This window comes from Scylla paramamosain, chromosome 23, assembly GCF_035594125.1.
Source record: "Scylla paramamosain isolate STU-SP2022 chromosome 23, ASM3559412v1, whole genome shotgun sequence".
NCBI classification, from domain to species: domain Eukaryota; kingdom Metazoa; phylum Arthropoda; class Malacostraca; order Decapoda; family Portunidae; genus Scylla; species Scylla paramamosain.
Genome location: NC_087173.1, coordinates 17180755 through 17195371, shown reverse-complemented (window position 1 = coordinate 17195371; position 14617 = coordinate 17180755). Strand labels below are relative to the sequence as shown.

General features: G+C 40.8%; 2 protein-coding genes across 4 annotated transcripts; one reads left to right on the top strand and one right to left on the bottom strand.

Moving 5' to 3' along the window:
• The first annotated feature begins 231 nt into the window (after positions 1-231).
• On the top strand, positions 232-10524 carry LOC135112302 (GPI transamidase component PIG-S-like). Of its 3 annotated transcripts, none has more exons than XM_064026622.1 (11): positions 232-372; positions 1393-1699; positions 1923-2138; positions 2902-3011; positions 4139-4235; positions 5984-6160; positions 6393-6504; positions 6858-7011; positions 7941-8066; positions 9238-9461; positions 9571-10524. In XM_064026622.1, exons 2-11 carry the CDS (start codon positions 1450-1452, stop codon positions 9680-9682), a joined length of 1578 nt encoding a protein of 525 aa, XP_063882692.1. In that variant the 5' UTR covers positions 232-372; positions 1393-1449; the 3' UTR covers positions 9683-10524. The 3 variants fall into 3 exon arrangements, with proteins under 3 accessions (XP_063882692.1, XP_063882693.1, XP_063882691.1); XM_064026623.1 differs by having other exon boundaries at positions 271-439; XM_064026621.1 differs by having other exon boundaries at positions 272-471.
• LOC135112303 (lysosomal protective protein-like) lies at positions 10370-14508 on the bottom strand. Its single transcript, XM_064026624.1, is given in 11 exon segments — positions 10370-10816; positions 11191-11350; positions 11454-11576; positions 11707-11876; positions 12005-12104; positions 12282-12493; positions 12673-12710; positions 12713-12803; positions 13743-13764; positions 13766-13903; positions 14339-14508. Coding segments are annotated over 11 exon segments (1392 nt in total). The 5' UTR covers positions 14503-14508; the 3' UTR covers positions 10370-10642.
• Between the last annotated feature and the right edge of the window lie 109 nt (positions 14509-14617).

The following is a 14617-nucleotide window of genomic DNA, read 5'->3' as shown; positions in this document are numbered from 1 at the left end:
TAGTGACCACTTAATAACATAAAATCTTTACTTATTTTTCGTTAAATAATAAAGATGTTTTATTCATATATATATATATATATATATATATATATATATATATATATATATATATATATATATATATATATATATATATATATATATATATATATATATATATATATATATATATATATATATATATATATATATATATATATATATTATAAAGATAAATATGGATAACTGTTTTAATAGGAAAGGGAGCCGAAGTGAGCGCTTACACCACTCAGCACGCCTGTCTAAGGGGGGGGACAAACAAACCCTGGCGCCAGGAGGCAGACAGGCAGTGGTGCTGGTGTTGGTGCTGTTCACGTCCTTGAGGTGGAGGTATACACGGCCGGGATACACTGTGCACGCCTCACTCTGATATCTGTAGTACACGTATCGGACACAAGTACTCTCTTCCGGTACATCCTCAGACACTGGGTAATGCAGTGACAGGGCTTCCCCTAGGGCCCAGGCAGCAGCGATGACCAGGCTGAAAAAAAAAAAATCTCAAATCAGCATCTCTTCCCTAATGATGTGGCTAGTATTATACCAATTATAGGAGTTTGATTTGGGTAGTTGAGTATGTGTTGCGTTAGCTAATTTAAAAGCAGAAGTAGTTTTTGAAATTATCCAAGTTGTAACCAGCACAGGCATTGTTTGAATGAGGCACGCCTTGTAGATGCTCAATCCTTACATAGCATTTATTATTCTGATTGTTATTGTTTAACCAGGTTAGTAGATTAGACATTTACAAAAGTGCCAGTTTCTGATTATTTAACTTTGGGAGTGGGCAGCTGAGTGCCTTGGGACAATGCAGCACTGGCACTGTGGAGGATGAGCACCCCAGTAGCCAGTCACCAGTGCTGTCTCCCTCCTGACCTTCCTGACCCTTCCACTAAAAGTTAACTATTTGGATTGAGATGAATGACTGATCTTCCTAATCCTAATCCCAATCCTTCCCTATTGCCTAATCCCCTCACCTCTATCCTGATCCTGATCCTGATCCAAATCTTTCCCTATCCTCATAAATCCCCCACACAACCCCCACACTACACTGCCTTTTGCAGGACCCGTTACTGAGATACTGAGATTTTAAGGCAGACCGCTGAGTAATGAGAGAGTTCAAAGCAAAACAGTAACAGAAAGTTATTTTCAAATCAGTCTGTTAAAGAACTTTATGTCAGGTGCGAGATCCTTGTGGTAGATGAATACAAATCTGGTTAGTTTAAGATGAATGTACATTGCAGTTCTGCAGTGACTGTTAGCCTTTCACTCCTATTGGGAAGCAAGTGTCACCTGTCAATTTTCCTCTAACACAAAAGACTGAGTATTACTGAACTCTGCCCTCCACGTTTTCAGTGACAAGTGTTGATTGCCAAGAGTGATGGAGTAATGTCAGCAACATAAGTGACAGCCATGTCTAAGGAAGAGGACAATGCAAAGAATCCTGAGGGGGCGTGGGCAGCAGCAGGGTTTGCTGTGGTGCTGCTGGTAGTGGGGGTGCCTGTGTGGTGGTTCACAACCACTGTGTACCGTGCACAGCTGCCCTATAGCACCATTGAGACGCTTTCCAGCCAGCTGCGGCACCACACTGTTGGGGTCACCATCATAGGCTCTCTGCCTCCATCATTCCAGGAGGACTTGGTAAAGAGTCTGGGATCAATGCGTAAGTTTTGGTGCTAGTGGCAGACTTCAGTTTCTTTTGCAATAAGAGGTGATCCCCAAATTTTGATGATGCATTTTGAACAATCAATGATTACATTTATTACCAATCATCCTCAGTGAGGAAATATGCTTATTTATTTCTATAGGAAGCAAAATATAAATCTACTGTTCAAGATAATGAACTAAAAAGTTTTTGTCTGTTAGTTTGTATTTCATCTTTCTAGAGAGTGTGAAGTTCCTGATGTCTCAGAGGCAGCCCACCAAGGAAGAACGGCAGGCCCTGCACTCAGGCAAGACTCCCGATGAGCTGGACAGGCACATGAGCCAGCTGGTGCGGGTGGCAGCCGGCATGCTGGCAGTGGTAGTGCTGCCGGAAGCAATGGAAATCAAAGAAGTGGTAGTGGGCACAGACCGGCTCATCTACATCAAGGCCACTGCTGGTAGGCTGACCTCACATGTGGAGTGCTTGGCTTTCCCTGGGAACTATAGTGGTATGCGTTGTTGGAAAAGACTTCATCAAGTTTGATCCGTGAACCTAGTCTTTTACTTACACTGTAGTCTCATTTGTATATGTTAATACAGTTAATCCATCACACAGACTGTTTTTACCTCAATTCTTGCCAATTTTTCATTCATCATACGGCCCTGACAATAGAGACCCAACTACTTTTTCTCTTAAGCTGATGTTTCTGTTGTCTTGCCTTCTGTGTCTCCATGTTTACACAGGATTGAAACAAGAGACATAAAATTAAGCAGTTCCTCCGTTTTTTTCTCTGCATGGTCTTATTTTGCATTCATTTGATATTTAAGCTTTTGTTTTGTATTGACCTTCATAATCAACCACTTCTTTCAAACACCATTACCTTACTCTTATTATATTCACCTTTAACTTCAGTCTTTGATTATTTGTATATACACACATTCAAAGAAGTATTGTTACGAAGGGGTCCCTCGAGTTTGACACTGAACAACCCAGTAGTTTCGGTAGGGTTGGTAAGCGTGTTGGTGTGTGGGGTGCCAAATAGGTCCTGGCAGAAACATGCATAGAAGTAGTGAATACAGCTAATATCTATGTATCGGTGTATTGATCTTGCTAGTACATTCATGAGTTGCCTGTTATCAGTGGATCTGGCCCTGGTGTCACTTTGTTTTGTGGTGAATGTGTAACAGTACCTTTTTCTGAGTGTGTGTGTACATTTGCAGACCTTCAAGTGGTGTCCAGTGTGGTGAGGAACATGGTGATGGATCCGCTGGCCAGCAGGTACGCCTTCACCAACCGGCCCCTGCACCACAAAAAGGAGGCCATGAGACAGGTCAGCTTTTAGAATGTTTCCTTTCACAGTCCATAGCTTCACCTCATGTTATATTTTTCTTTCACAGTCTGTAGCTTCACTTTGTTATAAATTTTTCTTGTAAGTCTGTAGCTTTATCTCATGTTGAATTTTTCATTTCAGTCTGTAGCTTCAGCTCATGTTCTAAATGTTCAAATGGTATTGGCCTTCTGAATGTTTGGAAAAAGTTAACAGTTCACACATTTGATGGCTGGAGTGTATTGTTTAGGAGCATTGATTTCATGCTTGGTGATGTATTAGGAACAAGCAGGTGGGTGTTTGACATGAAAACATTGGTGTACAGGGGATCCTTGAGTTATGCTAGAATTCTGTTTCTACTATAGCTAACTGACATAAAAGGCCGGTGCCAAGTTATAAATATCTACCTTGGGTTAGGCAGACATGTGGGTAGCTAAGTATCTATCAGCTCACAGGCTTGTGACTAGATTAAGTACTTAGCTGGAATTTGGTGTGGGATGTCTGCCAAGGATGGTAGACAGTTGAGAAGGAGCGTTGCTGTGAGGTGGGTGTTGGCTGGAGTCTGACTTAATGGGAGAGTCGGGTATGTACGTCTGACTGCTTCTTTAATGTGACTGACTCCCTGCTTACCGAATGGATTGATATAAATTTGCTCCAGGATGGTGAATCTGTTTGACCCGGATCCTCATTGTTTTATTTTAATTGAACTAATTCCCATCACCATTAATTTCCCTTGTTTCTCTTTAACTAAACTAATTCCCATCCCATTAATTTTCCTGTTGGAACAATAATTCCAACACTACACCATGTCATAAACTGATTTTCATCATAGGTCAGAACCAGCTTCATTAAGCACCAACATTATGTCATTCACCTGTGCTAATGCTATAGTACTGTAGTCATAATCAGGGACTTATAAACATAGCTACTGTACCTGTAAGAAAATGCATGGAAAACTTACAGTAAATAAAAAGTAATTAAATAAATCAGAAAAAAATGGCAAGTGGGAATGTACAGGGACAAGCACTGGCAGTGCCATAACAACAAAGCAGCAGAAGTCAAGGCTGTTGTAAACCAAGGACTTGCTGTAGTTTAGTAATGGACCAGTGAAATGTGTCCTTCTTTTCCAGGTGCCCACTGAACCTGGTTATGATGTGACCTTGACGCTGATGGTGCCGGAACCTCACCGCACCAAGATAGAGTGGGATGCCAGGGCTGCAGTGACAGGTGTGTTGAAAGTCATAAGGGTTTGGCCAATGCTCTGAATACTTCTTTTGCCTTCCCTCTGCATGTCCTTATAGATTCATCATTGTCATCATCATCATCATCTTCATTTTGTCTGACATTCTTGTTTTATCTTGTCAAGTTGGATGTCTTATGAATTGCTTCCACATTTTGAAGTCCTAGATGATCTTTTTCTACTTTATTTATTTACTTATTTTAATTTTTCATATTTTTTTTTCATTTATTTATCTATTTTATTTTTTATTTATTTATTTATTTATTTATTTATTTATTTATCTTTTGTCCATCTTTCTCTTGTCCTCCACACACTCTCCATGTCTTCTTTAGTCTTCCAACTGGTTTCCATCCAACTACCTCCAACTCCAGTGCTCTTCTGAGTATATAGCTCTGCTTCCACCTCCTGACCTGCTCATACTACCTCAGCACCTCCTCAGTGCTTCATCACACCCTTTGCTTCACACCCTCCCCTCACCTAATAAGATGCCCTGTCTGTCATATCATCCTCTTTATCTCTCGTTGACTGACTTCAGCATTGTACAGCATCACCAATCTCACACATGCATGATAGATATTAAATGGTATTCTTCTGTTGGTCAGCAAGCTTGTTATCTTCCCATTTTCTCCAGGCAGTTGGCATTCTCACTCTTCACTGCTTCTGCTTGAGTCTCACAAGGCAGCATCTCCCAGACAGCAGCATTGGTCCACTGTCTGTAGACTACCTCCATCTTCCTCCCATGTACCCTCTTCCCTCTGTCCCAGGCCTTTCATACACTGGACACATGTAGTTCTCTCCTGTTTAGTTCTCAGTTCTGAGCTCTGAGCATCTCTCTTGACACCACTTCCTACATTCCATGCACAGGATGGAGTTAGCAGCCACACCTCTTACAGTGACTACATGGACATCTACCTGTTTCCAGACTCACTGATAAGGCTTTCCCTGGTACTATTATCTTGATCTTTTCCATGTTAATCTTCAGAGCTCTCCTCTCTAACTTGGTCTTCCATTTGCTAATCCTGTCTGTTGCTTCCTCTCCACTCTGCTGTAGTCACCAAATCACTAGCATACAGTTCTCTTCTTCCTTTCGTCATTGCCTCTTCCATCACCACCACAAACAGCAAAGGACTCAGGGTAGACCCCAAGGTGAACCCTCACTCCTGTCTCTATGTTATTCTGATGTTTTTGCTTCAGTCTTTAGTTTTGTATTTGTGTTCACATATGATAGATAAGTAATTCATTAGTAAAACAAAATAAGCAACTGTTGTAAAATGACAAGCAACCTGTAACCTTTTGGTGCTGATGGAAATCCACAACTATCCTCTTGTGAAGGTTTCTCTCTCTCTCTCTCTCTCTCTCTCTCTCTCTCTCTCTCTCTCTCTCTCTCTCTCTCTCTCTCTCTCTCTCTCTCTCTCTCTCTCTCTCTCTCTCTCTCTCTCTCTCTCTCTCTCTCTCTCTTTTGTTTTTTCCCTATTAAAGTGTGTGAAATTGGATGTGTTTTTGGCAGTGAGAAGTACAGTACTTATATGTATGATACTTGTATATTTGTAGATTTACTGGGGTATATAGATAGCCCAAGATCAGAAACTTTAGGAGACTGAGAATGCTAAGCTTCCTCCAGGTCGTCAAAGCTCCAGAAGGGTCACCTCACATGTGGCAAGAGTAAATTGTCTGCCTCAGAGCTGTACAGGATTTCATTGGTGAGTGAGAATCAGTGTGACTTAATGCCTCACAGATTACCTGAGTCCTGTGGTGAAGCAGCTGGAGAATGTGAGCAAGCTGACAGTGCGCTCCCAGGTGCTGTACATGACCGGTCTCAGCGTGTCTCCGCAATGGTCCGAGGCACACAAACACTATGCTCTGCCGGAAAATCAGCTGCCACTCACCATCAACGCCATTGAGGCCAAATTAGGTCAGGAAGAGTTTGTGGAGTTGCCTCTTGAATTATCACCTTGTATATTTGAATCTGACTAAAATTTGCTAATATTGTCTTTCAGGCATATTTGAAAAAACTGCTTTTTGTTTGTCATACACATTTCTCTCAGTTTGTAAATGTCAGTACTGATTTTAAAGAATTACATATTTACATGCATACATGTGTGAGCTGTTTCCATAGATGTGCAAATGATTTGCTTCACTGACAGGATCCTTTGTGTGGACTCGACCTTCCCTTCACTTTGTTGTGTATATTCCTCGAGAGAAGCAGCTGCCCCTCCACATCCATGCTGCGGATGGCTCTCCTCTGCCTTCCAACAGGTGGGAGGTGCCTTCACTGATTATTTGCTGCAATGAATGGTAGCACTTAATGACAACTGAGCTTAAATTCCACTTTTCTAACTACTGTGACTTCTCATTCCACAATTTATCTCTATTGTAAAGCACACTGTTTGAGGACCTAAGAGATGGGTATCAATAAGTGTGAATGTGGAAGTTGTGTGTTTCATTTTGACCAGCCTCCCTTTTGGGGAGACAGCCATGATATATGTATGTAGGTAAAGTGTATGGAACATGTAACTCAACTGTATATGGAAAAATGAAGTGAAGATAGATTACACTCTGTATGATAAATATTTCACACTTTTGTTAAAAACTTTAATTTTATGTGCCAGCTTCCTGGTGCCTCGGTGGGGTGGAGTGATGATTCACAACGTGCCCACTGCGGCGCCCAATGTCTCACTGCCACGCCCCGTCACCCTTGACTCTCACTGGATCATGAGCACCGTCCTCACCCACCTGCACCGCCTGCTGCCCATCCCCTCCCTGGTGAGTAATGCTGCACTGCATTACACTACCTGAACTATGACTGCCTCATTATTGGATTCTCCCCTCTCCCCCTTCTGTTTTTTTATGTAAGAGGGGCACTGCTCAAGAGCAACAAAAAAGAAGAAAAGGCTTACTTAGGTGCCAGTCCCTAAAGGAAAAAGCCTAAAGGATTATTAAAAATTGGAGAAGTGTTTTGAAAGCTTCCTCTTGGAACAGTTCAAATCATAGAAAGAGGGAAATACAGAAGCAGGCAGGGTGTTCCAGACTCTACCAATAAAAGGGATGAAAGAATGAAAATGTTGTTTTACTCTTGCACTAGAGAGGTGGACAGAACAGAGGCAAGAGAAAGTAGAAAGTCTTGTGTGCAGTGAAGTTGTGGGGGTAGGGGAGGCATGCAATTAGCAAGATCAGAAGAGCAGTTACTGTGAGGACCTATCATAGTCATCATCATCATTTCATCATTGGAAACAGTTATTACAAGTGTTGTGCAAGGTCTGTTGTGCCTTTGTTTAAACTTTTGTTCAATACTTCATCCAGTTCTACTGGACTAATCTGACTTGTGTCTCAGTAGATTTTTCTGCTTGCTTTGGTTTAATTTTCCTGAAACACTTGCTGGTAGTTTTGGCACCACTCAGCATCAAAGGATTAGTTATCAATAAATGAGTTCAGCTTACATTGCACTCATTAACTTATTTAGTATGATCTGATAATGATGGATTTATAACCAACATTATGAATCAAGGCAGTAAGTCATATCATGGTGGAATTGCAGACTGTATGTGTGTACACTTTATGTGAGTATACATTATTTGCATGTGATCATCTCACCTCACTAAACAGATGTCAAGAAAAGGGTAAATCTGAAATATGTTAATAAACAGATAAGGATGAGAGATGTTTTAATCTTACTTCCATATTCATTTGGCCAGAGAGAAATAGAGGGTGTGGAGACTCTTGCTATGAAGGACTCCTCAATGCTGACAGCATGGCAGCTGGATGGCTTGGCCCGGGCCAGGGTCTCAGCTTACCTGTCCAACATCCGCATCACACTGCAGGTAATAAGATGCCATCATCAACATGGTTTTGAGTTTTGAAATGACTCTCTATCCATCTACATACAGTATGTATCAGGCCAACAATTCCACAATGGGTGGCCCAGACAAAGCACCATACACTACATGCACATCTTTCACACTTAGCACCATCAGCCCCTGGTGGAAAGGATTTATCTTGTGGACCATCCTATTATACCACAGGAGCTTAGGCATAGCACATCTGGCCACACATTTCCACAGCAAGGCCCGACAACACACGCTGGTTTACTCCTGACCCTTCATAATGAGACCATTCACTACCTTGCATCTCTTCCAGTCTTTAGACCACATCAGATGCAGGTACAAGTTTGAAAACATGATCTTTAAACATTTTCTCCACTGACAAGCTCCTGAAATGGTTTACTTTTCAGTTCATGCTTCTCTCTATTACACATTGGTGCCCCACATGTTGAAAATTGTTGAATTCTTCCATTTTCATATTTTTAGTTTCCTTAGACACAGCACCTGGGCCCATATTCTATGGTGCTTATGGTCGACCATAGCTACATGTCATAATTAACAAAATTTATGACCAATCTTATGGCAGTCAGAAGTTGTTGTCATATCTCAGTCACTGTCTGCCGCTAGAATGCACGCTCACAATTTGTCAACTTCAAATTTATGGAATGAAATAGGTTCTTGACATTATTTTCTTGGACTCAGATTGTTTTGACTTCATATTACGACTTTTGGGGAAGTTAGACATTATAACATTTTATGACCAGTAATGGGAGTTTATGGATGACAATATTAGTTTATGACAGATTTATGTCTGAAATGCACCATTTTGGTTTGCTGTGACCGATGAACTTAGCCCTGATTTGTAAACGTATGTTGAGTCACGTAAGTGGTTGGTGAGGATTGGTCTCCCTGAGGATGTAAGGGAATGCTTGTGAATAAGATTATAAATGGAAATGTATGCATGTCTTGTTTTGCCCACATACCTTCACAGATGTTGGTGTAGTATATTAACAAATAGAATGTAATGTAATGGTGTCATGAAATTATATAGGAATTACTCTAATTTTTTGTTCATGGTATTGAAACACACCAACTCTTCAGGAGTAAGGTGTGCAAGTGTCACTTCTGAGATAGTCATGTTTTGTTCACATTCTTCCTTTCTTTTGTGCAGTCCCTGTGTGAGCTGGTGGGGGAGATCAGCAACATGGTGATCAGTGATGAGGTTGGAGGGTGGGTTTGGGGGGCAGTAGAGGAGTGGGAGGAGTGTGGCCGGGCAACCAGAGAGGGGCGCCTTCAGGATGCAACGCTGTACTGCACCAGGTCCTTTACGCAGGCTGATGCAGCATTCTTCCATCCCTCCATGCTGGCGCTGCTCTACTTCCCTGATAACCAGAAGTCAGTATTGCCAACAACATAATACCTAAGTAATGATGTAATGTAACTGCATCAAGTCAGTATTGCCAAGAATATAATACCTAAGTAATAATGTTCTGTCATGTTGCAGGTATGCCATCTATGTGCCTCTGTTTCTGCCTGTGAGCATACCAGTGCTGCTGTCCCTCAAGATGGTGTTTGGCCTTTGCAGAAAGTCAAGTACCAAGGAAAAAAACGAGTAATTGTACATTATATATATATATATATATATATATATATATATATATATATATATATATATATATATATATATATATATATATATATATATATATATATATATATCACATACTCTTGAACCTCCCATTTCACAGTCCAGTTATTCATTTTTCATAAGGATTTCATGATTACGACATGATTACACATTCCATGTAAAGGTAACAAGTAATTGTGTGATTTGGGATTTTTAGCTTTGGACAAATTAAATTTTCAGATCCTCTGTACATGATTCAGGCAAGAACTTTTATAGTTTCATGTTTGATTAGGCTCCTCCTGGAGTGGGGAGATGCACTGTGGGGATTTGTCATTGTATACAGTAGTAGTAAATAGATAAAAAGGTATGGGATGTAAACTGAGGAATTGTAACCTTAGCAGGAGAGGATGATTAATCTTATACTCCAGTTCATGTGTATGTGTCATTCACCTACAGTCATCTGCTAGTCATACAATTGTTCTCATACAGAAGGAGCTCAGAGCTCATAATGACTGATCTTTTTTGGTTAGGACTGCCTTGCCATGCCCAGGACTTGAATCTAGGCCTTTTCAGTTGTGAGCCAAGCATGGTAACCACTTCACTGTGTGTGTGTGTGTGTGTGTGTGTGTGTGTGTGTGTGTGTTACACCAAGGCAAGGTATATATAAAGACTGAAAATTTATCCTTTTCCCAGGGATTCTTTTATTCATACATTTGTTCATTACTGGCATGAAGCATTCATAATGGATGTTCATCTCTTAACATTATGTAGAAACACAGAACAACATCAGCAGTTGGCAATGGTTTTCAAATTACATGTTTTCTTTCTTTAGATGATTATTTCATATCCTTTCTACTGTACTATATTAAGAAGAATAATTACCACAGTGAAGGTATCCTTAAAGTATCATTTAAATAAAAGTATCACAAGACAATTGCAGGTCACCTTCCTAGTAAGGCTTCTGGAATATGAAAGAGGTGATCATCTTGAGAGCTGGTGCTGGCTTGTCCTCCGGCACCATGTGTCCAGCTCCTTGCACAGTCACCAGGTCCAGATTGGCAAAACACTTCACAAAGCCTGCCACCTGCCCTCCCTGGTGCCACATCCTGCGTCCTTCCTTCACCTGTTGTGGGGACGGTAATTATAATTGTGAATTTTCCATGTAACTGAAAGCAAACATGTCTTCTGGCCAATTTTTGACACCTGTTCCTAGATCCTCAAAGGAGATGTACACAACACAAGTCAACATTTATTCTTGTATATCACTATAAAGGGAAATAATAATTACTATCTTGTGTTGTAACCAAACCCTGGCAGGAGGGTGTCAGTGTCACATAGGAGATTTAAGGACAGGGCATCTGGAGATCAGGTCAATCAGTTTCCTTAAAGCTAAGGATGTTCACAGGAACAGGCATCAGAATGGATAAAATTTTGAGAGGCTACAACCTACCATGCACAGTAATCATCAAGGGCATTGCAAAGCTTAAAGAAGCTCACCTGCAGGCCCAGGCTCTCCACAAACCACTCGTCTCCTAAGAAGTTGCAGGCCATGTCAATGTCTCCGTTGTAGATGAGTCCCCGCACTTGGCTCGTCAGGTACTGATACTGGGGCTTCATGGTGGAGTATTCACGTTTGTACTTGAAATTCACCTCATCACTGAAAGACATCCAATTTCATGTACAAGAATGAATATACATGACTAAATCTTGTGATCAATATATATTTCCTTGATGAATTACCACATCCTCTATCTGCTTACTTGCATAGTTCAAATTTTCCAACATCCAGGGGGATGTGGAGAGCCGTGCGCACCTCAGGGGTATTGAGGTAATTGAGCAGGTTTGTTCCGTTAGTGCAGGGAGGGTCCAGCTTCACATTCTTACTGAAAGAGAAAAGTATTCCTGCTAATGCCTGTCAAGCACACAGCCAAAGCAACAATTTACAAGACTTGTGAAGAATTGCAGCAGACCAATGAACAGTCATCCTTGGGACAATTCTTTGTATAGACTTACTTGCTCTTTGCTTTCATCATCATGGTCTTATGGAAGTGGTGTTTTCTCATAATGTTGGAGAGAAAAGCTTCATGGCGTGAAAAACTGCCAGCTGATGTGTGGGGGCAGTTATCATACAGGTTGTACATGTTCAGTCCCTCATTGTAGATGATGTCAGAGGCCTTTTCAACCTGCCAATGAAGACCTGATTAGTGTCTTTATTGCTACCTGAGTAAAAATATGGTCTAATACAATTGTAAACACTCAGCAACAACATCAGACTTCAAATCTAGGAAAGCAGCCCCACAAGAATACCCACCGCCAGGGCACACATCGGCCACTTGGAGTTGGAGAAGTTGCAGGTTTGCCTGGAAGCGCGGCCACCACTGCAGCAGTGTTCCACCAGGCGAACCCAAAGGCTGACATACAAACACTTATTTCAAGCATCAGGTGGCAAATGTCTCCCAGCAATAAAACTCATCTCTCACCAATAACCAAACAATTCAGGCAATAAAGGCACAACAGTAAAACAACACCGTCAGAAACAAAGCAAGAAAACTCATCACAACCAAACAGGAGACCACCAGTCTACTCACTCATCCCCGAAGAGGCCGTGGTAGTAACCAAAGAAAATGATGGAGTCATCATTGAGCTCATAGCTGGACAAACCATTGCCTATAGCATAGCCCTGCAGGTTGATGGGGAATGTATCCTTTCCCTTGAGGACCCTCACAGCCAAGGTGGGCACATATGTATCTCCATAGGACTCTCCAGTGATAAAGAAGCTGTTGTTTCAGTACTCAGGGAACTGAAAAAAATGTGAGTGAGAATGTTAACAGTTGGATGGTGATAGCTAACGATATAATTGTACCTAACATACATAATTTGTATGAGCATTAGCCTGGGAGAATTATTAGTTTTATGATGCACCATCTACCTTACTTGTATGAAGAATGTGGTGACGAGTAATGTTTCCAAGATCCTTACCTTGTTTTGGAAGAAGTCCTGAAGAGCCAAGTAATTAGGGATGTCTCATCGTCACCAGTCTCACAGTTATTATTGTCGTCATAAGATAACCCAACACAAGCTGACGCCTCAAGGAATAACACATTTGCCATCTGGAAACAAAAATTATGAACCTCCTTGAAATAATTAAGCAACACTAAGAGCATTCTGTACTGACATTAAATGAATAAATGAACCAGAAAACTTCATCAGAACACTTGCCAGATTCAGGAGGAATAACCTACATCATGCACCATAACTCAATTTGTGATTGTTTGAAGAATAAGACACACATCCGGCAACTCAGTGGCACGGTAATGTCTGTACTGATTATGTTTGTCTGCTTCTGTTTGTAGCTTAATTGGGAGACTAAACATAATTACATCAGCTAATTAAGTTGAATTAGTTCAGTTACAAAAATTGGTTTTGCAACTGCAACTGTCGGTTTCCACAACAGTGGACTGAGACACCTGCTATAAGAGAAAGGTGTTCCCCAACACATGCTCTCACAGGTAACACCACCGCTGACATCAAGGATTACAGATGATCCAAAAGTTACTCAAGGCTTTGGGAAAGTAATTACTTTAATTATCTAACATCAACAACAAACTGGAAGTTCAGTGCAACTTTTAACTTGTTTTTTGGAGGAAGTATACAGAGTGCAGGTCTTTATGAGTGGGTGCTTCCTTTGTGCATCCGAATCCACTGGATTCACTCACATTTCCTTAATGATGAGTAACAAATTCCATGATGTAATGAATTTCCTAAGTCAAATTGTATTAGTGATAATTTCTAGAAATGACATCAGTTCTAAAAAGAGCTGAAAACTTTAAATAAAGGCAAATTTTCTAAGACTATGTTCCTTCCATCTCTTCCTCTACAGACACTTACTTGTTCAGGTGTTCTACCTCTATTAGCACCCATTTCCTTCCAGCTTTCAAGTGGTCTTCCTCTCCTATTAGGATCTTCAAATTCATCAACCCTTTTTTACAAGCAATGAAGACATGAGGATAAAAAAAATAAAGTTTCCAATCCATCTTTGGACAACTTACAACATTCCAGCCATAGGGGTTCCTTCAGGGTCTTGCCATCAGGGTTGACCAGGTAGGGTCCCAGCTCTGCTAGCAGGCCCTCCATGGAGGAGCAGCCCGGTCCACCATTCATCCACAGCACCACTGGGTCAGCCACAGGGTCTCGAGAAGACTCAACAAACCTGCCATGGATCAGTCACTGGATTGCAATGGAGACACCCAGGCAATCAGGACAAATGTTTGAAGATGTGGCCATCTGTGGGTCTTTCAGCTCTCTGAGGTATCATGGTTTAAGTACTGTAAGCTCCTACCCATGTTTACCCATTCACTTCATGAGAACTTTCTTTATTGAAAAGATTAGTGAGATTATGAAGGAGTGGGGATGGGGAGATGGGAAAAGAAGTGCTTGAAAATGGAAATACATTCTGGAAATACTTTAATATATATATATATATATATATATATATATATATATATATATATATATATATATATATATATATATATATATATATATATATATATATATATATATATATATATATATATATATATATATATATATTACTTCATTGCATTTATATCAATGAAGGGAATTCAAGAAGTCAACTAATTACCAATAATGCAGATGCCTTCCAGGGACGCCAGACAAGTATCCACTGTAATGCTTGAAGGCGATGTCATAGTTCAGTCCCGGCAGGTGTCTTATCTCATCAGCCGCAGGGGCAGAGCTGGCCCCTGCCCCCAGACACACCACCACCACCACAGCTAGCACATACATTCTTGTCTGAACAGGAGGAAAGGCACGTGAACATGCAGCATGCTACATTTTCCCTGACACATTCAGCCTTTAAAATATAGATTGTAGTTTCAAGTTTTTGAAGTTATCCAGCAGT

What these genes read in the sequence shown, in the direction of transcription:
- LOC135112302 (XM_064026622.1), top strand. Translation starts at nt 1,450, where the DNA reads ATGTCTAAGGAAGAGGACAATGCAAAGAATCCTGAGGGGGCGTGGGCA. An exon ending in CGCCATTGAGGCCAAATTAG is followed by an intron (nt 6,161 to 6,392) that starts GTCAGGAAGAGT and finishes CTTCACTGACAG; the next exon opens with GATCCTTTGTGTGGACTCGA. An exon ending in ACATCCGCATCACACTGCAG is followed by an intron (nt 8,067 to 9,237) that starts GTAATAAGATGC and finishes TCTTTTGTGCAG; the next exon opens with TCCCTGTGTGAGCTGGTGGG.